The sequence below is a fragment of the Schistocerca nitens genome, chromosome 3, assembly GCF_023898315.1.
Source record: "Schistocerca nitens isolate TAMUIC-IGC-003100 chromosome 3, iqSchNite1.1, whole genome shotgun sequence".
NCBI lineage: Eukaryota > Metazoa > Arthropoda > Insecta > Orthoptera > Acrididae > Schistocerca > Schistocerca nitens.
The window spans coordinates 847,187,874-847,211,212 of NC_064616.1; the positions used below are offsets into that span (position 1 = coordinate 847,187,874).

General features: G+C 31.7%; 1 protein-coding gene across 1 annotated transcript in view; it reads right to left on the reverse strand.

The window, feature by feature from the left end:
• Window positions 1-23,339, reverse strand: part of LOC126249446 (uncharacterized) — a 261,660-nt gene that overhangs the window by 133,276 nt on the left and 105,045 nt on the right. The window contains exon 4 of the mRNA XM_049951100.1: window positions 22,950-23,078. Within this exon, the coding sequence (XP_049807057.1) occupies window positions 22,950-23,078 (129 nt within the window). The remainder of the gene's footprint in view (window positions 1-22,949; window positions 23,079-23,339) is intronic.

A 23,339-nucleotide genomic window follows, 5' to 3' on the forward strand; every position in this document is an offset into this window, starting at 1 on the left:
GCAATGTCGCGATACGATAAACCACAATCGCGATAGGCTACAATCGGACCTTTATCAAAGTCAGAAACGTGATGGTACGCATTTGCTCTGAAAAGCTAATCATTTGCATATCCCAGCATCTTCTTCCTGTCGGTTAAATTTCGCGTATGTAGGTCGTCAGCTTCGTGGTGTAGCAATTTTAATGGCCAGTAGTGTACTTTGACGACACAAATATGTGACTAGACAGCAGTTTCTGAAATATTATGAATTATATAACAAAACACCAACTTTGGGTAAACTTGATAGCTTTTGTGCCACAGAACTAGACCATATGTTATGCAAAGGTATTCTGCGTAAAATTTCCATGTTCAATAGGCTTCTATAAATCATGAAGCACAACATCAAGTGGTTTATTAAGACATACTGCACTGTGAATAAATGTTACCACAATGATAGTGTGCGAGAACTGGTCAATGTTTAGCTGTTGTGATGTTCAGAGCGTATGAACGAGTAATGCATGGCAGCAGCCCACTTGTAACAGTATAGAAGTACACGCTGTTACTGCCTGTCCTGGTTGTTTCTTGGAAGTAAACACGATGGTACTGCTGCCGTACCTAGATCTTCACAACGCTTTCCTGCTTAATTGACTTAAATTGGTTTTATAATCTCAACTTGTTAAGCAGTAGTTGAGTTAAATTCAGTTCAATTACGAGGGTTGAATGAAAAGTAATACCTCCACCTTCTTAACTCTTCAACAGTTGGCAGCATTGGTATGTGGCAGGCACTGGCTTGTCCGTAGCCTCTTCTCTACAACTCTAGGTGGCGGGAAGACTTAGCATTGAACGGTTGTGTTGCTATAGAGTAAAGTATGGAATCCTGCGCAGACGGTCAGTTAATGCGATTTAAGCAACGTGCAGTAATTGAATTCTTGACAGCAGAAGGTGTCACCCCAGAGGAGATTCATCAGTGTGGTGAATCAACTGTCTGATCATGATATACCATTGTTGACATTACATAGTTTCGCTCTATGTACACTTCAGAATCACTCAAAGAAGACAGTAAGGGTAATTAGCGACAAATCAACTAAGGATTTTAAAGTGTACATAAAAATATTAACTCTTGTGAAGTTGACAATTAGCATAATGCTAGCTCTAAATTGAACATACTTCTGAATGAGATTGCATACAATTTTGAAAGTATTTTTCCTAAAAAATAATTAAATGCAGTACTGGGTAGTCATCAATGAAACTTTGAACCACTGCAGTTATCACAGTATATGCGCTACAAAAAAGGAACATGTACAAAATAGTCAGAACAAGGGATGATCCAGAAATACCTCTACATTAGAAACAGTACTGTAACATATTGAGAAAAGTTTAAAAAAATCCATGAGTATGCACATCTGGTTTGGAATTGACAGATCAGACAAAATAAAATCGATATGGACTATTATTAAATGAATAGCAGTGTAACAAGCCATTTGTATTAAAGAGAATAAGACCATTGTACAAGATAATGAGTAACAGATATTTTTTATAATTACTTTTTAAAGCTAATCGAGAAAATCGGTACAAAAACTTGAAACAAGAAGCCACAACAGTATACTGAAGAAGCGATACAGAGGACATTTAAAGGAATAAAAATTAATCTCACAACCATATCTGAAACAAGGAATATCATAATGACTGCAAAATATAAAAGTTCATCTGGAATAGCTAATATCTTCAACAAGAGACTAAAACGTTGATTTAGTTCCGATTTAAGAAACACAATGCAGACAGTTCCCATAGGCCATGCAACTGATATAAAGAGGGGCATCACACCACCTGCATGGAGAGAAATTATAATGAGAGTCCCAAAGCGTTCGATTATTGGATCATTAATGTTCTTGAAACTTCCTGGCAGATTAAAACTGTGTGACAGACCGAGACTCGAATTCGTTCTTTTTTTTGTTTTGTGTTGAATATGTATCGCTGAGGAAGGTGGTACAGTGGTTAGCACATTGGATTTCTATTCAGGAGGGCGACGGTTCAAATCTCCATCCTGCCATCCTGATTTAGGTTTTCCATTATTTTCGTGAATCGCTTCAGGCAAATGCTGGGATGGTTCCTTTGAAAAGGGCAAGGCTGATTCCCTTCTTCGTCCTCCCCTACTCCAGGCTTGTGCTCAACCTCTAATGATACTGACCTACATAGGGAGAAATGATCATCATAGTAAAATAAGGGAAATCAGAACTCACACGGAAAAGTATAGGTGTTCGTTTTTTCCACGCACTGTTCAAGATTGGAATAATAGAGAATAAGTGTGAAGGTGATTTAATGAACCCTCTGCCAGGCACTTAAGTGTGATTTTCAGATGTAGACCTTGTTGTCAACGAAATGTTGAACACTAATCTCCTACTCCTCCTCCTCCTCCTCCTCCTCCTCCTCTGTTAGTTATCAATCATTTTACAAGTATTTGAATCAGGAGGAAAAATTAGTCCTGTTTGCAAATGATACAAGTACTGTTGTGAAGGAAAGCAAAGCAGCCTTAACAGATGTTTATGTGAAAGTTACGAACTGATTTTACACAAATGAGTTAACTTTATACTTTGAAAAAACACAGCCGATCCAGTTCTGTGTTGTCAAAAATATTTCACCCCATATTATTCTAGTATACCAATAATATGTAATAGACAGTGCAGAATGTTCAAATCTCACAGAAAAGTTTATATTGATGAAAACACAAAGTGGAAAAAATATAATAAATTTGCTAAAACGTTTAAATTTGCTACTTTTGCTATAAGTATAAGAATAATGGCCAACTGTGAGGATATAAAAATCAATAAGTTGACATATTTAGCATGACTTCATTCACTGATGTTTTACGGGATAATATTCTCGAGTAATTCCTCACATAGGTAGATAGTATTCATTACACAAAATAAAGTAATTAGAATTGTGTGTGCGGTTCACACATGTAAGTCTTGCAAGCATCTCTTTAAGCAGCTGGGAATATTAATTACAGCCTCTCAGTACATTTATTCACTTATGGAATTTGTTGTCAACTGTCCAACTGACTTGGATAGTAACATAAATATTCACAGGTACAACACTGTAAGGAAAACTGATCTGTATCACTGTTTAATCAATCTCGCTCCAGCACAAGCGTTGGAATATGTAGGTATTACACTCTTTGGCAGTCTATAGATGGAAATAAAATGTTTGATAGGTACCAAACGTGCTGTCTCCTTAATATCTCCTAATGTTCACTTGAGGAATTACTGAGTGGAAATAATTACCCATTAATACAAAGAAAAATAAATGACCAGTATGGATCCATATAAATATATTTTTTATTTTTATACAGTCAGTGTTTGTCCAACTAACCCATTCCACATCATAACTCTTATTGTGAATACGATCAATGGAACAAGTTACTAGCTACGAGGGTTGAATCTTTAATAGTGGCAACTATTTATTTGCAGCTCATACAAAATAGATACGTGTTTCAAAGTTTTACTAACCTTCAAAGTAGTCATCACCATTGTGTATAAGCCGTTGTCAGCGATGTGGAAGGAGTAGGATACTCTTAACAGTGGCAGTTGTGTTGACAGTTCGAACGGCGCGGTCTATTGCTCGACGAATTTGTAACAGTTCTGAAGCGAATGCCGTGAAGTATTTCCTTCTGTTTAGAAAACGAGTTGAACTCACGAGGGCTTAAGTCAGGGGAGTGCAGTAGGTGGTATAGCACTTAGCAGCTCCATCAGTCAAACAAATCAGTAACAGATTGCACTGCACGTGCTTGAACATTGTCCTGCAAAATGATGGTCAGTCTCATCACTTTTGTCTCTATGCTGTTCATTTTTCGAACACAAACTACGACCAGCTTAGAGATAGAAGTGATGAAACTTTCTGCAGGACCCGACCATCATTTTGCAGGACAGATGTGGAGTTCTTCTCTCCTAGTTCTTATAAATATTCCTTGAGATACAATGTCGCTGCAGTATTTAACTGCTATGAAGGGGGTTTCATATACTATTTTAGTGTTATGACATTATGAATAAATATTTAAATAAAATGAATTTTTAATGTAACATGTTACTCAATTAGACTAAAAAGTATAAAATGATTTTTTCCAGCCATATACAGATTTCTAATCCGATAAAGAGAGCCGTGAAACTTCGTGATTGTTAACTTCTTATAGCTATGAAGATTTAAAGCGAAAAACATGCAATAGATAATAGTAATGAGATGAACTGTTCATGCATCAGTTAGTACACAGGTAGCAAGGAAGTGAACTATTCGTACATCAGTTTGTATTGCGTGCACCCCACATATTCCGTTTTGAATCTAACAAGTATTTTCAGAGATATTAAAAATTTTGAATCACAATTTTTCAAACTCTCTGTATGGAGTTAGAAATATGTATGAGGACTACGAGAAATTATTTTATATTTTTATTCTGATGTAAAAATGGGTTCTATTAAACATTCATTTTTATTTAAATAATTACTTACTGGTTTTTAGACTTGTGTGTGTGAAAGTTTTCAATCGATTTCAGGCATTTTGATGAGATTATTGCAGAGACATGTGGTAAATTTCAAGTATGTTTCAGTTTCTGTACACCTGACTCAATCAATACACTGCTCCAGCCTATGTATCATCTCGCAAAAAGACCGTGAAAGTAAAAATTAGAGAGATTAGAGTTCACAAGGAAGCTTACCAGCAACTGTTTTTTCCAACTATCCACAACTGAATCGGGAAAAAGGGGAGATGGCAGGGGTACAAAAAGTACCCTCTGCCGCAAACCAGGCGAGAAAGCGAGTAAATATCTATATTGTCATCCAGTTATGAACTATGTTGAAAGTTTCAAGTCACTAGACCCTCAGGAAATAACAGTGGAAAATAAAGTACCTTCTGCCACACACCAGACAAGAAAGCGAGATAATATTGTGTTTGCATCTAGTTCTGAGCCATATTTAAAATTTCAAGCCCTAGGACATTGGAAATATGGTTTAAAATCAATTGCAAAATTTGTACCGAACAGACAGATAGACAGACAAGAAAGCAATATTTATCTCCTGTTCAGCACCTCTCATGTATGCCTGTCTGCTCCCATGGTCCTTGGACTGCATTCCAATACTACCTACAACATGTTGGTCCTCCAGATTAGTTGAGATGTTAGGTATTATACCAACATTTTTCACTCCCCCTCCCTCCACCAAACAAATGGACAGACAGGCAAGAAAGCGAGTTAATATTGCACTGTCATCCAGTCCTAAGCTATGTTGAATATGTCAGAGGTCTAGCTCATCAGGAAGTTAGTTTTAAATCAACTGCAAAATTTATGAACAGATAAACAGGCAACACAACAAAGCGACCTAACGAAAAAGTGGTAAAAAATGTCCCTTTCGAAGAGTTCAAGCCCACACTACGGCATCCCCTCCCCAGTAAGAATAATTAGCATCATATGGAGGCATGTAAACCATCCACAGGCACCAAAAAATTGATGCCTAAGTCGCCATGAACTGAAGGAAGTAATCTGGAACACAGTCTAGTTAGACACCAAAGACAAAGTACAATCTTGCCAGATTAGTAAGTAGAAACGATGCCCGAATTTCATGCTCACAACATAAGCTGTCCATGAGCATGATGGTGATAATGTAGAATTCAGATATCTATAGTTCAATTCTTTTATCTTGGCGGCTCGCGCATGCCCGCCCAGACGCGGGAGATTGCTGCGTTGCCAGTTGCACACGACGCACGCGCCAAAAGAAGCAGCGCCATAGTATAGTATAGTTCGCAAGCTCACGTTTAGGAGGGAGCGCGCAGTTCATGAAGTAAAGCCATCACGGCCGCATTAACCCTTTCGCTGCTACAAAGACGTGCTTCTGCCTTCCGCGCTGTGAGCGATTTTGTCACTGCACTGCTCGCCTGTGCAGACACATGGTGTTCCGATTGCTTTGACACTCTTATCATTCGATTCCACAAAAACTATTTGGTCCAAAAATTAGATTTTTACACATCTTCTTGACTGATACCTTCCCCCCATAAATGATTTAATTTTGTTCCGATGCTCAACGCAGTTATTATGCAGCATTAAATATAGTAAACCATTGCATGAAATTTTGAAGAGTTTGCAGAGGTAAAAGTCCATAGAGTATACTTTCCGTATGGTCGATTTTAGTTGCCACAAGATATCTAAATTTCATATAAAATTTACTGCATATCAATATCTCATTTAATTTAAGTACAACATAGGTGTCGTATGTAATATTGAGAAATATTCCATCTTTCGCGACTGTAACAAAAGTTTTATTTACACTGGGCACCTCTGGCTTTATTTTAAAGCACTTCAATCAATCAAAAGGAAGTAGACAAAATACATTAAACAAAACTGTGGACTTACAAAAACAGTAGGACTTGAACATACCGTCTATCAGTGAAGTGCTCTGAGCTATGTCAAATATAGTTTTTGTGTGTGGCACACACAAACAGCATTTATTTGCTAAAATACTGATCAGCCAACACAAACGTTGAATATTGTGTTAGCGCAGCACAAAACTACAAAAGGTGACTTGGCAATGGAGGAGACAAAATACTGTCCACTGAAAATGCTTCAAAAGAGAGATACGAATCTGGTCTAAATAAGTCACTTATTACAGTTGCAGAAGAGGAATATATTTCAATAGCATTGGTAAAACTGCGACTGTGGAACAAAAACAAAAAATAGAACATGAGTACCATACCTTTCATTGATTGAAGTGCTTTAAAATAAAGCCAAACGCGTCCGGTGTAAATAAAACTTTTATTACAGTCGCGAAAGACGGAATATTTCTCAATATTACATACGACATCTATGTTGTACTTAAATTAAATGAGATATTGTTATACAGTAAATTTTATATGAAATTTAGGCATCTTGTCCACATTTCATTCTCAACATTGTGGCAACTAAAATCGACCATACGGAAAGTATACGCTATGGACTTTTACCTCTGCAAACTCTTCAAAATTTTGTGCAATGGTTTACTACATTTAATGCTGCATAGTAACTGCGTTGAACATCGAAACAAAATTAAGTCATTTATGGGGGGAAGGTATCAGTCAAGAAGACGTGTAAAAATCAAATTTTTGGGCCAAATAGTTTTTGTGAAATCGAATGATAAGTGTGTCAAAGCAGTGGAAACACCATGTGTTGCACAGGCAAACAGTGCAGTGATGACAAAATCACGCACAGCGCGGAATGCGGGGAGCACGTGTCTGCAGCAGCGAAAGGGTTAATGAAGAGACAAAGCACTAGAAATTTCAAAAAATTGCACTCATACGAATTTAATTCGTGAAGTAAGGCACTTCGATATTGTTTTTAAATAATGAAAATATTCAGCACTCCACAAGGTTTGAACTCATAACCTTTCGCGTAGAACACCAAGACCAACACCTTAACAGTTACGCTAACGCAGCTCATGTGACTATGGAACGCCATAAGGACTAACAAGTCACGCAAAATACTGACAAACACTGTTGGTATGACTATGAATTACTCATGCTTAGTCGGAGTACAATAGGAAATAAACAATTACCGCTGTTCTTTATTGCGAAAAAGCGGTTCGTGAGATTGATACAAACACCTTTCCTTGCTGTCGCCTGAATTAGGAGTCTTATTGCCTGTTTCGTTTAATTAATTAATAGAATATGAAGAAATTGGTATAAAGAATGCTTTTTCCAAACATTCTATAAAAGAAAGTCTGCTATCAAGACATTGCTTTAGTTCTATTACTTTATTTATGACTGAACGTTTCTAAAACTGAAGACACTCGTCCATGCTCTGCACTGTAGTCGAGATCTGGCAACGTCGTTCTCTGTTCATTGGCTGACTGTGTTTTGTGACGTCAGATGCGCAGAACGAACCTAAACTCGGCCGCCAACATAAATGACGCGCACTTTAGTGTGGACTAATTAAAGGTAAGATCACTCAGTAAGTAGTGTATGAAGCAGAGGACTGAGCGCTGTACTCTGGCGTGTAGGAGAAGTTTATATAAGGTGAGACAAAGGATTGTAGCCAAGCAGTCCTTTTCATCAGGATATTACTTCTTCCATTTGTACAAGAGATACCCATGGATCCATGAATATAAAATTTTCCATTCTCTAGATCGTACTCATTTTATGGCTGTCATACATCACAGACATTTTTATTCTGGTTTGCCTTTTTACATTTGTTCTTACGTTTATGTGTTGAAAGACAATGACATTGTACATTTACAACACTACTATAGATATGTTTGTGAACATATGAAAAAGGTCATTAAAAGGACTTAATATTACTTATGTCACAAGTGGTTTGTATATTTAGGTGTGCTACATGATGCAAAGTGCTCTGCTTAAGTCATTTTCGCATGCTGTGTTATTACATTGTTATATCTTTTTATTTTTTGTATTTCTTTGACGAGGCTTTGGTGTAGTAGAGCAGCTTGTATCAATGCACATAACCGTATTCAATGCAGAAACATCTACAAAAGGAACACGGACACAGGAAACAGTATTAATTGAAACTGAAACTAATTATTCACCTATATGGTAGTCATACAAATTACCAACTGTAACAATTAGAACTTACTTACATAATAACAATATTGAAACCAATTTCGGAAGAGAAACTTAACTGAAAATTGGTGTGTTTTTCTAGTACTTATTTCTAAATAAATTTCTACAGTAGGCTTTAAAAATACCATTGTACCAAATAATAATCACAAGAATACTCAGTAAAGCTTTAAGCATAGCTATGCTTAGCTGAACTGTCTATTCTGTTGTAATGATTATTTCCCTGGTATGCTCTTTATTGTTCATGGAAACACCTGCTTAATGAGTATCCTGAATGAGGGAGTTTCTATATCACTTGGGGCCATATTGTTTAAATATTGAGGTCATTTAATTTTTCAATTGTAGTTATTACTTCATATGGTACATCTTCTCTTTCTTAATTAATGAAATATAAGATATATACTCATTAACTCCTGAGCCAGTACACAAATTAATTTAGGTATCGGAAAAGTAGTTGAAAATTTGATTAATACCTGAAACACCTCATGAACAGCACAAAAGTTTAGTGTTTCTGAACAGATATTTCTTATTTTACGAAGTGTTCAGAGGCAGTGTTCTTGGTTTCAGCTTGTCATCTACAGAGGCTAAGGCAATAAAATACTATCTGCTCATGGTAAATTACAAGGTTTGAAGGGAGTTGGTTAGCTGTGTTAGATCAAGTTTTATTTTAAAATAAACCCTTCATTTCATTATCAGCAATTATTTAATTTTGCCTCCCTGGGCGTTATCAAGCTACATCATAGTAGAAATAGTTACATATATTGCTTGCGTATATATGTGGGGGAAGAAAGAGTTTCACATAGTAGGTACAGATATAGCTATTCCTGATCTGAAGTCCATATGTAGATAGGAAAAAAACCACACTTAGGTCATGTCACTGTGCCAGCATACAACACATTAAAATGAATGAGTGTAGCAATCAAAGTGAAAACACATATAAGTGTTACACTGAGATATTTTAATGTGTTGAATGCTGGCAAGGTGACAAATTTTTTCCACATTACATATGGACTTCACATCAAGAATAACTATGTTCATACCTGCTACACAAAATTGTTATTAGGGACGCCATCACATGTTGCTTCCCCAGTATATACGTGCCATACAACATACATAACTACTTTTACTTTGTTGTAGCTTCATAATGCCGAAGGAGAGGAAATTAGCTGATTGCCAAACAATGAAATGAAGTATTTGCTTCAAAATAACACAACAAAGCCAGAAAATGACTTCTTACAATAATTTCACCAACGACTGTGGGTCTGTATGTACAAAACACTATTATTTACAAACCCATAAAGTTTCAAAATATTGTGAATTATCTGTTTATAAAATGTGAATTCATGTGTCTGACACATTAGATCTATGTAAATAAATAGAAAACTTTACAGTAATTTGTCATATTGAGGATATTGCCTGTGATTTTCCCTCTAGATAACACAGGAAATGGCTGTCGCAGAAATATGAGATACTGGTTATATTACACAAAAATAAATTGCAGCACAGCATATACAGCACTACTCATAAATGAAAGAAGAAACTGGAATGTTTATGTAAGAGGTATACCTTTCTGAAACACATTTTGAAGACTTAGGAAGCTGCTATTAGCACCACAATACAAATGGTTGTGTTTGCTGTGGTGCCATGAACGGACTGCTGATGAATGACATCACATAGCATTCAGTGATGAATTGTGGTTTTGAAATATCCCAGATAACAATCGGCGGCAAGTATGGTGGCGTCCTGAAGAGAGTTCCCATTCTTCCAATACTTTTGAGAGGCATGGTGGTGCTACTCGTGACATCATAGTATGGGAGCCATATAGTATGATTTCAGATTATGTCCTGTAGAGTATAATGGTACATCACAGACATCCTGTATCCTCATGTGTTGCGTCTCATGTGACAATATCCTGTTTTTCCATGCAATGCACATTCACACATCATGCATATCTCTGTCAACTGTTTGTATGATCATTAGGCACTCCCATGGCGAGTAGGACTTATGGATCTGTCCTTGAGAAAACATCTGTGACACAACCTTGGGTGTCAACTTCATCCCAGTGACATTATGCACAATATCGAGCATAATTTACAATAGTTGGGAGCCAGCTTGCCACAAGAAACGATAAAACTATTTCATGACACCCTTTCCAACTGAATCAGTGAACGCATCCAGGTCAGAGTTGGTGCAACGTCATAATGACTGGTGTTCTCATAATGCTAAGTTCTTCATAAATCTGACTTGATTTTATAATCACAGAAACAACATCACATAGCTTCTTGATCTGTGAAGTGTCATTTCGTTTTCTCCCCCCTTTCTGGGCACTTCACTTTTTCTTTATGAAACTAAAAAAAAATGGTTCAAATGGCTCTGAGCACTATGGGACTCAACATGTGAGGTCATCAGTCCCCTAGAACTTAGAACTACTTAAACCTAACTAACCTAAGGACATCACACACATCCATGGCCTAGGCAGGATTCGAACCTGCGACCATAGCGGTAGCGCGGTTCCAGACTGAAGCGCCTAGAACTGCTCGGCCACCAGCGCCTGGCTATGAAACTAAATTTCACTCATGTATTACCTGTTTTAAACTCTGAGTGTGGTACTGTGGCTGCATGTGTGAATCAGACTACAGATCCCAAGGTCCAGGATTCAACAATTAGTTAGTTTCAAGATCATTTGCTGTCACTCATTGCTTCTGCCACCTCTGATAATATTTTGTATAATTGAAAAATATCAAGTTACAAATCTTCCAGATTTCCCCTTCTATGCAGAATAGAGCACTCAGATATTCAAAACAATTTCTATGGGTAGCGTACATCTCTGCTTTCCATTATCTAATGTGAAAAGATTTAAAGACTTCCTGTCTATCAATGCCACTTTACCTATTTCGACATACAGATGGCAATGATAACGATATGATATTTTATTAATAAAGGAAACAAACTAATGAGATGAGTCTACATGTGTAAGAATGCTATCTAGATTGCTTAATGACCATTAAGTGGCCTAGATGACATTACACATACAAATGAGACAATTTAAATGATTAATGGAAAATCTCATATAAAGATGTGAAGCAAATACTAAGAGATAGAGGGGCTGGCCAGTACTTACCCACAGCCGATAGATACACAAAAAACAGAACCGAAAATTTACGTTCCTAGCTTTCGGAACAAATGTTCCTTCATTCTTGCTACCCTCCCTGTTTTCCTTTCCCTGTTGCTTCATAACCTGGGTTGTAACTGAATCCACTTTCCCTTCTTCCCTTTCTTTCCCCTCTCTCCTCCCTGGTGAAGGAACATTTGTTCTGAAAGCTAGGAATATACATTTTCGGTTCTGTTTTTTGTGTATCTATCGGCTGTACTGAGCTGAGGTAAGTACTGGCCAGTCCCTCTATCTCTTAGTAAATGAGACAATTTGTCATTCAGATAATGGTGGTATGACTAAAATGTAGCTGTAAATAGGTGTGTACGAATGAATTGATGTTCATCATTATTACTTTAGGGTGATAAAAACTGGAAAAGGGACTTACAATTACCCTCACTAAATAGCTATTTGGCATACTAAAGGTGATATTTGGTGGCACCACTTCATTTTTTATCACAATCAGTTAAAATCAAAGAATTTTTGTAATGATTTTGGGCTGCCCAAATTCTACCTACTACTAGGAAAAAATTAATAATCTCTAAAATTACAAATTTAACCAAATATGAAAATCAGTTAATTATAAATTCTAACCAAATATGAAATTATTGAAATCCCAGTTGTACAAATTTTAAGTGAGTAACAAAATCTCCTACAGAAAAATATTAGATCTACAAAAATAAACCTAATTAAAAAATTTAAAAAAAGAACGTAAACTTAAAATGCAAACCTGTTAAAAATATAAACCCAATTAATTCATTTTTAAAACATGTAATAGTTATTTTATCTTATAAATTAGCTCCAAAATCTAGTATTTAAATATTCGCAAGCTATATAAAACATAAACTCGTTTCTTTCATTTATAAAATAATCATAAATTTTTTGTTTTATAAAGTCGAACACATAAGCAATTAATAAAGTCTGAGTCGAATTTAAATTTGACAAAAATATTTATTCTGAGAAATAATAAATCAAGAGAGAAACAACTTAAATATAATATTTGCAAAATTATTTTAAATCTTTTTAATTACGGTAATTTGACAAGCTGGGAACATAAAGCTTGCTTTGATTAGTTTAAACGAATTTATAGGTAAGCATTCTGCTTATTTGACTTGATTATTCCAAGTTATATGGAAACATATAGATGTTGTTGTTGTTGTGGTCTTCAGTCCTGAGACTGGTTTGATGCATCTCTCCATGCTACTCTATCCTGTGCAAGCTTCTTCATCTCCCAGTACCTACTGCAACCTACATCCTTCTGAATCGGCTTAGTGTATTCATCTCTTGATCTCCCTCTACGATTTTTACCCTCCACGCTGCCCTCCAATGCTAAATTTGTGATCCCTTGATGCCTCAAAACATGTCCTACCAACCAATCCCTTCTTCTAGTCAAGTTGTGCCACAAACTTCTCTTCTCCCCAATCCTATTCAATACCTCCTCATTAGTTACGTGATCTACCACCTTATCTTCAGCATTCTTCTGTAGCACCACATTTCGAAAGCTTCTATTCTCTTCTTGTCCAAACTGGTTATCGTCCATGTTTCACTTCCATACATGGCTACACTCCATACAAATACTTTCAGAAACGACTTCCTGACACTTAAATGAATAGATATTATGGAAGAAACTGAAAAATCAGACTCACTCTTTTCGATGATTGTAAAACATATTTAATTAGCACCTTTCTGAATAATGTTATTATTTATTGGAAAATTTTAATTTAACATAAAATAATTTACTAAAAATATTACAGATATACAAGTTATCAATATTATAAAACGATATATATATTGTATATTTGTAACATTTTTAGTAAATTATTTTATGTTAAATTAAAATTTTCCAATAAATAATAACATTATTCATAAAGTTGCTAATTAAATATGTTTTACAATCATCGAAAAGAGAGAGTCTGATTTTTCAGTTTCTTCCATCAGATATTCAAAACAATTTCTATGGGTTGAGTACAGCTCTGCTTCCCTTATATAATGTGAAAATATTTAAATTTATTTCCTAATATAATATATAATTATACTTATATATAATATACTTTTGTAATATATATATATAATAAAAATATATATTGCCAAAGTATATTATATATATAAGTATAATTACATATTATATTAGAAAATAATATATATATATATATATATATATATATATATATAGTATACTATATATAAGTATAATCATAAATTATATTAGAAAATAAAATTTAAATATTTTCACATTAGATAAGGGAAGCAGAGCTGTACTCACCCCATAGAAATTGTTTTGAATATCTGAGTGCTTTATTCTGCCCAGATGGGGAAATCTGAAAGATTTACAACATGATATTATAAAATTATATATATATATATATATATATATATATATATATATATATATATATATATATATATATATAATATCATGTTGTAAATCTTTCAGATTTCCCCTTCTGTGCAGAATAAAGCACTCAGATATTCAAAACAATTTCTATAGGTTGAGTACAACCATTGAGTACAACCATTTACCAACTTAATATTTTCACCTTCATACACACACATACACACACACACACACACACACACACACACACACACACAGATGTGTGTATATATATATAACTTTTAAAAGTTTCTCATTCAATAAGCAAATGTATAAATATGAATACAGAAATTAAAGAATCTATTCAGATAACTTTTTTCATATTGATTGAAAAATTGGTAAGTTATATTCTATGCTGAGCAATGTGGGTTTGATTCCCTTTTCAATAAAAAATTTTATAATTTGTAACATCATTAGGAATTTTGTCATTAAAAGTAGAACATAGCTTCTTAGTACATTTTGTGACATTACAATTTTTTCGTCTAGGTATGTTTCTAAAGCAAATAAGGTAATTAGTGTTTTAATTATATAGGTTTCTATCAAAATCTCCTTTTAATTGTCTCACTCACTTAAAATTATGAAATGAATCATAAGTCTTAAAACTTTAATTCCACAATCCTTGATGAAAAATTTCAATTCTTACATTTTAAGTAAAAATTTTCTAATTTAGTACTACCTTGCAAAGAAAAACTAACCAACTGATTATTTTCACCTTCATACACACACACACACACACACACACACACACACACACACACTCATATATATATATATATATATATATATATATATATATATATATATATATATAAGGTTTTACAGAATGAATTAGTACTTATAAACTTTTAAACTATATCGCCCAGTAGTAGTTATTGCTACTTTTTAAAATAGTATTTGGAGTTAGAAACATTGAATAACACCCAGCTACTGCAACATTTTTATAAGTATCTCTTATAGGAACAGATAATCTTTTTTTGAGAACTCATAGATTACTTTTTAAATGAAATAACTGCCTTATTCAATATAAATAAAACTTATTTCATTAAATGGAAACTAATTGGGAACCAGAAAAAAAAATCCAGACAATAAGTGAAGAATAAATACAGCAAACTTATACAAAACATTATTTGTTGTTCTTAACAGGAATGATGAGTTGTGGTAAAACAATATTAATGGCTAATAACTATACTTTACTTCCAAGATTATTTATTTATTCTAAATGTTAGATCTACAAAAATATAAGGACTTTATAACAATATGTTAATAAAACTTAAAAGATGTAGATGGAGATTTTATTACTTTTATTGATAACAGTGATAAATAATACCATTAGATGAAAGTCAAGAGAATGTAGTTGTTTTATTTGATGATTTTATTCTTGAATATAAAGATAAAGATAAAACATATTTTACCAGATGTGGACACAAATGAAAAGAATGATTTTATTTAGCTTAAACGTTTTCAGACACACCAAACAATGAGTTGAAGAAAATTTATGTTATAAAAATTTTTTCAGATAAGATGATAGAAATCTATATAATATACACAATGAATTTGTGGTGGTGACTTAAAATTTGATTGTTTAAAAGAAATATGTTGTAAATGCTGGAGTAATGATAAATTTGGATTTGTTAAAACTCATATAAAATGAAAAATTAATAAACACAGAAATAAAACTAAATTTTTTTAGCAATACAGAAATCTAAAAACATAAAACAAAAAAATAAAAACATAAAAAATTAAATAATAAATTATTCATATATTTGTTTTCCTGATTGTTTGCGAAATGTGACCCTAAATGTTAAAAATGCGAAACAAAATAGGAAGATAAAGGAGGAAATAAAATAACAATATATAAAAAAAGGGAAGCAACCTATAAACGAATGTGAAAAATAGATAAAAAAAGACCAACCTGTCATTGATGTGATAGAAAATGTAAAATAAGGATTTCAAGATTGTGGTGATGATGTATTAAAACCTGCAGAAGAAGATAGAGAATTAAAGAAAAATCGGCCGTTTGAATTGTCATAAATATTTAGAAGACTATATTGTAATACCACTAGCTTAATAATATGGTTATACATAAAGTGAATCAGAAATAGAAGAAATGTGCAATAAATATAAAAGAGGTAAAAAATAGAATAAAGTTAAAAGGTGAAGAACAAAATTAAAAAAAGTAATCATAAGTGAAATGACGCTAAAATATTTCAATCATAGTGAAAGTCAAGTTATTAGCTCTGGACCTGTTATACAGTTAAATTTGTTTTTAAATTGCCAGTAATATTTGATGGAGATAAATTAACAGTTAGTGAATGGATGCATGAGGGTGTAGATTGTTTTATGAATATATTAACTAAAAATTTTACTACAGATGATACTGGTACTAAATTTAATAGTACCAATTCAACAAACTATAAAGAATTAATATTTCATTCAGTAGTATTATGTTCTGAAATAAACCAAAGAAAATAAAATCAAGTAGAGGTATTAAATATGATAATTTGATAAAAGCATTTGTTGATGCTTATTTATGAAAATGGCCAGTAGATTTAGACTCAAGTGTTAATTGAAAAACTGGGAAAGGCTTAATAAAAATTACAGGAAATCCACGTGAACGTATTTAGGTGAATGATGTTAGAGACTTAATTGATAGCTTAGCCATTATTCATAGAAATAAAATAGCTGGTTATGAAAATTATTATACTGAAGAAACTAGAACAAAAAACGTTAACTAATAAATTTACAAATTATATTATTACTAACTGAAAATGTATACCTTATTTCAGTAGAATTTTGAATAGTTTATTTCACACTTTTTGAAAGTCAGAGAAATGTGCCTAAAGTTTCTTAAATACTGAAATTAATAATTACCATTTGACATACATCTTCCTCATTATGATTATTGAGGTCCAGAAACAAAATTAAAAGAGACATTAACTATACATGATCAAGGAATAACTAAATTATATGAAACTTGAAAAAACACGTGATATCCTTTATAGAGATTACAAAGAATTAGAAAGAAAGACATGAAACAGATAAAGAACTTCAAAGAAATGTAGAAGAAAGAATGTATTATGAATATTCGACATTACAACTAAAATCACCAGCAACAGAAGTAGGAAGAATAATGTATTGTTAAAGAAAATCAGGGATGGGCCTTAAGGAAAATGGTTTTGGATTACAAATTTTAAATAAGATAAGGTTGGTTTAGATAATTTTAGAGATATTTGAATAATATAATTTTACAATTTTTTAAAAATATTTAATTAATTTTATCGATTTAATTTATTAAATATATGTAAAATTTTAATCTGTGTAAAAGAATAATTTTAGTATTAAACATTCTTTGGTGAAAAGTAAACCTAAATGAGTTTAAATTAAGCTGAATAATGAACATTTAAATAGTATTGACAATTTTTAACTGATGTTCAAAAAAGAAAGATAGATAGAAACTGGAGGAAAAATACTTATAACACTAGGTAGAACTGTGCCAAAAAAACATTGAACATTTAACCGAAAAAAACGTGAAGGAGGAATGTTTCCTTTATTATTGGGTGCATTGCTGTATTTAGCTACTGCTATCTTACTAGCTGTTAGGGCAGCTACTCTTGCTAATGCAGCAATAACCAAGAAAGAAACTGATATACAATTGGAAGACAAAAAAAGGAAAGCAATAGAGAAGAAAGAGGCTGCAGGAAGAAAATCATAAATGTAAAAATTGAATAAACAATTAAAATACATAATTATCCTTTATCAAATATTGATATATAGGAAACCTTGTTAAGCAATAAAAAATTAAACTATTTGTAGGTTATTTTTTATTTACAAGTTACCTAATAATTCAAAAATTAAACAATGTTGTATAGTGAATTTAGATAATTCTGATATTGTTGGTAGTCAATGGAATTCTTAATATGAAAGAAATAATACAAATATTGTCTTTGGTCATTTGGTGGTGGTATATCAGCAGAATTAATTAGCTGTTTGGTACAATAGATCTATATTACAACGTTAAATGAATACAAAATTTTGATGAATTAATTTTTGGTTGTTTATTTGTGTTAAAACTACTATCAGAGTATGATAGATACTTTACATTTGAAAAAGGACATTTTTAAAAATAAAAAATAATATCTCGAGAATTGGAAGAAATAAAAAAGGATCCAAATCAAACATTAATGGACATGAAGTAGAAAAAATAATTTTAGGAGAAATATAATTGAAAATTCGCAAACAAATATAATAAAAAATTAATAAAGAATTATATTGAAAATTAATAAAGAATAATTTTAGGCGAAATAGAATCAAACAATCTAAAATAATATCAAAGAAGTTAATGAGGAATTAGGTAACATTTAAAAACAACAAACTATAATTCGTTTTAAACTAATAAGACATGTTGATTTTGCTGATCCATTGAGTGGCTATGTTGCTGTCACAACGACACATTTAGAAATTATATTAGTGTCAGATAAGGTAGACTATGTGACCAAAGCCAATTATACAAATATTTTAACACAATTAAATAAACATGTTACTAAAAATATATAGCAAATGAATTAAAGCTACAGAATCTGAATATACAAGTACTATAACATAGTTCAATAAAAGGACTACAACTTATGGTACGGCTATAGAAAATGAACATAAGATAATAAATAATACCAAATAAAAAGTTAACCTGTAGAGGAATTTAATTTACTTTAAAAAGTATGTGATAAACAACTATTTGAATTTTCATTTATAAAAGGAAATGAGTAAGACATACTAAATTTTGAGTATGTATTTATCTTTTAAAAAGTTATTGTTATCAGTAAAAATATAAATAAATGTATATCATTTTATTATTTCAATATTTCTTTAAGTATATTCCATAAACTTTATGAAAGAGTTACTGTCAACCAATCGAAAAAAATGTCATGTATATCAAATTCTCTACCTTTTCCAGTAAATACAAAAGTATTTTTATTTAGTGATTTTTAAATTTAATAAATCGGTAACCTTAATCATATCTGGTGTTCGAAATCTAAAAAAATTACTGACACTCATCATCCAACTAGAAAAACAAAATAAAGAAATAAAATGAATTGAGGATATTTGTACAGTTTGTAAAAATGAAGAAACTAAATTATTTTTAAAAATTTGTAGTTCTGGGTCACAGCCTAATGATATTCATTCAAAAAATGATTAATAAATTGATAGAAAAAATTTAAAAGAAGTAATATTGTTTATTTTGGAAGACATGATTTATATCAAACAGATCTAGTAGAGATGAATTGTGGGAATTTGGAAGATATTTCAAAAATAAATAAAGGATATTATTATTTATTAACTATAATTGCTGTTTTTTCAGAATTTGCAGGGGATATCCAAGTTAAAGATAAATCTAATAAAAACATTTCAGATGGTTTTGAAAAAATTTGAAACTAAGGTAACTAAGATTATTAAAACATATATTATAATGAATTTTATGATAAAAATTTTTAACAATTTTTTAAAACTATAAATTTAATTGTTAGCAGATTTTTCAGAATTAAAGACTTGAATGGTTGAAACATTTAATACAAGATTTAATAAAGTTAGAAAAAATTTGCTCATCAAGGTAAAATAAATAAGCTGATTTTGTTAAAGAACTAGTTGATGGGTATAATAATAGAAAACATTCAGCAATAGTAATGAAAGCAATAGAAGATAATAACAACAATCACAAATAGTTTTCGCTGTATATAATAAAACAAAAATGGGAAATAGGTGATAAATTTTGAATTAGAAAATTGAAAGGAATATTTGAAAAATTATTTATTGCTAATTGGTCAACAGAAAACTTTGAAACAAAAATTATTGTGTAAGGAGATCCAGTTACATATAAATTAAAACATGTGAAAGGAAATTAAAAAAGAACTAAAAGAGCAAAATTTCCAGCTATTTTGTAGAAAGCACTATAAAAAAAACAGATGATCAAGTTTTTGTTTAAGGCTTGGTTTTAATATTCTTATTTTAGTTGTGTATCAAAAAGTAATGTTACAATAAAAAAATATTGAAAATTAATTTTTGGAAGTGAATAATGTTAAAATTAATTTTTTTAAACTGAATAATATTAAAAATTAATTTTTGGAAGTGAATAATATGAAAATAGAATATTATAATGGATACCATGTACTGTATCATAAATACTCTGTTCTATAAATATAATATATTAAAATAATTGTATTGATATTCAATTCTTAAACTGTATTTAATCCTTTCATATAAATTTACTGAATTGGGGTAATAACTAACTTTTGACATTTCTTCACAGATCGGGAGTCTACTTCTAATTTCATTTATTTATTTTTCTACTCTTTTGTGTTCTAATTAGATAATAATTATATCTAAAATTATCATCATATAATCTTAAAATGGGAAATCTTGGCTTAAATCTTCATTACTTTTTCGAGAAATCGTTGGTGGCAACATTGAATTTATTCCATTATTTTTTACCTCTGAAGAAATATTAACTGTGTCCCTTAAATCTTCTATCATCTCTCCCACAGTTTAATTATTTCTTTATTATTTTGATTAATTATTCACTTTTAATTTATGTTTTGAAATTGTTCTATGCAATAATTTTTGTGTTGTATTTAGTTTCTTTATGAATTTACTATTTTTATTCTAATTTTATATTCATAATATTTTCTTATAAATTGTAAAATGTCATTAATAAACCATTTTGTAACTTTTTGAACTCCCACTATTTTGGAGGATATAATTAAAGTATATGAACCAGATTCTTTAATAAATATAGTGTATTTTTCCATACATTTTAACCCCATCTGACAGATGGCCTTTGTATTGTTGTGAGTAATTTTATCATCTAAATTATTTTTTTTCTGATCAGTTGATTTGTATTCTTGTATTCCAATAATTCAGCAGTATGTTTTGCTTTAAACTAAGGATTATTACTTTCAGGAATTAAAATAAACACCTCTTTATTATTATATACAAGATTATTGTCATTAATCCATTTGTCAATGCATTAGAAAATTTTTTAGTTTCAAATTTTTATATTTTAATGTTATTATTTTTTAACTCTTTAATTTTTGCTATTAAATTTTGACCTGAGTAAACTGAAGCTAAGATTTTAAAAACTATGTTGTTGAGAAAGCAACTGATAATTTGACTTAACAGAGATATACAAAAGATGGTTATAGAACAGTGCATAAAATATGTTTAAATGAATAGAATGAAAGTTATATAATAAGAATCTATCTGTTTGTGTGTGTGTGTGTGTGTGTGTGTGTGTAAAATATGTTTGTAAATAGTACTACAAAGAACATTTAAAGCGAAGTCCTACTGAAGGCCACTCGAAAAAATTATTAATGAATAAAAATCATGAAAACATAAATCCAAAAGTGAACAGAACACAGAACCAAAAGATGTATAAATTGTCAAGAAATTTAGGCTTTAAATTGTTTTTATAAGAATTCAACATGTAATGACAAATATTCATATAAATGTAAGAGATGCACTGCTAAAAATTAAAGTGAAAAATTCTATCAGTGACTAATTATTTATTCTATAATGTCCAGATGGTAATGTATCTCCTTTATTTTCTAAAACACATCTTTTATTATTGTGAGGACTTAAAGTTATTTTATTTATCTTTAGGGAATAAATTTCGTGTGTAAAGTTGTATGTTTAATTCATAGCTCTATATTGTTTTTATTGTTAAATAAAAATCTTTATAATCCTGTAAAATTTTTTCATTTTTAACAACATGTTCTTTCTCCTTTTGATTTTTCACTTTCTTGATATTAAATTTATGAACATCCATTTTTTCTCTTAAACTAAAAAACTCTGTTATTTTTTCCCATTACATTTGCTTTCGTTTCTTAAATGCTTTTTTATTTACTTGAGGTGCATTATAAAATTACGTTCTGAATAACTATTAGCATCTAATTTCACAGTCATTTCTTATCTGTGTAAACAGCTACTATAATAATTCAAATCATGCTGTAGATAACATTAATGAAATTCGTTACTGATATCATAGGGAAACCTCTGGTATTGCACTGCTTTTGTTAACCACACTGACTTTCAGCTTTCAGTAACCATCAATGAAATTATTATTGTATTATTGTCAGTATTAGTGATAGCAAGTGAGTTGGCACATTGTGTCATTGTTCTTGCATTCGAGAGAAAGGCATTTGAAACGACCTTTCAGCCATCCCGATTTTGTTTTTCCATAAGTCATTTAGTGTAAATGCTGTGATGGTTCCTTTGACGAGGACACAGCCAGTTTACTTCCCCATCCTACCCTCTGATAACCTTGTCACTGACAGGTCTGTAAACCGGAATTGTCATTCTTCATTATTTCTTGCACCTATCAGAAGTTTCAACAAGTGAATTGCTATGTTCCCTTGAGCTTTATCATGGTCACCACAGATTAGTAGGCAGCTCACCCTCGCCTCTAGTATGGAAGATTAATATAAGAGCAAGTCCACTACTGAAAGCACAGGAAGAAAGAGCAACCACACCTGAAGTCTAACATTCGATGATCTCCAGAGAAAATCTAGATGTTGTCTGTTGAGCTACTTCACTATGAACTTTTATCATTATGAATGCGTATTCTACTTGGGGGAAAAATTATGTGTCTACTTGGTACGGGTCTAGAATACAGACAAGACAATTTTAGCATAATATTTGTAGCGCTATTTTCTTTTCTGAGATGTCCTCAAAGTTGTATAAAAACTGACATGTTACATTTCGTTCGAGTCAGTGCTGCACAGGAGTTCAACACTGACGAGATTTCCACTGGTTAAATTGTGTACTGTTAGGTGTACAGGCAGTATGGTTTGAAAATCGCAATTGTCTGACTAACCACGACGATGGCTCTGAAATGGACGTCAGTCAGGTTCTTGTTGACCTCTCCTGTGTGCCATGTCATCTGGGTTGAGTAGCTGATATTTACCACCGGCAGCTGCGGCTCCCAGCGTTCTCGCCGGATCACCTGCAAATGGCGTATATACTGCAATAGTTCTCTGGAAATGAAACAAACTGCTGAGACGATTAGCGTTAGATGTGTTTAAAGAAAGTATATCTTGAAGAAATAAAAGTCGAAAAATGATTGCGATAAATCCAGAGGAGCTCAACAGTAATCTTGAAGTTAGTAGGAATTGTAGTGGGACGCGAAATTGAAGCGACACCCATCCACCAGTGTCAGCCCAGTTTGCAGGTGAATATAAGTTTAATTTAGTGTTTTGGTTATGTA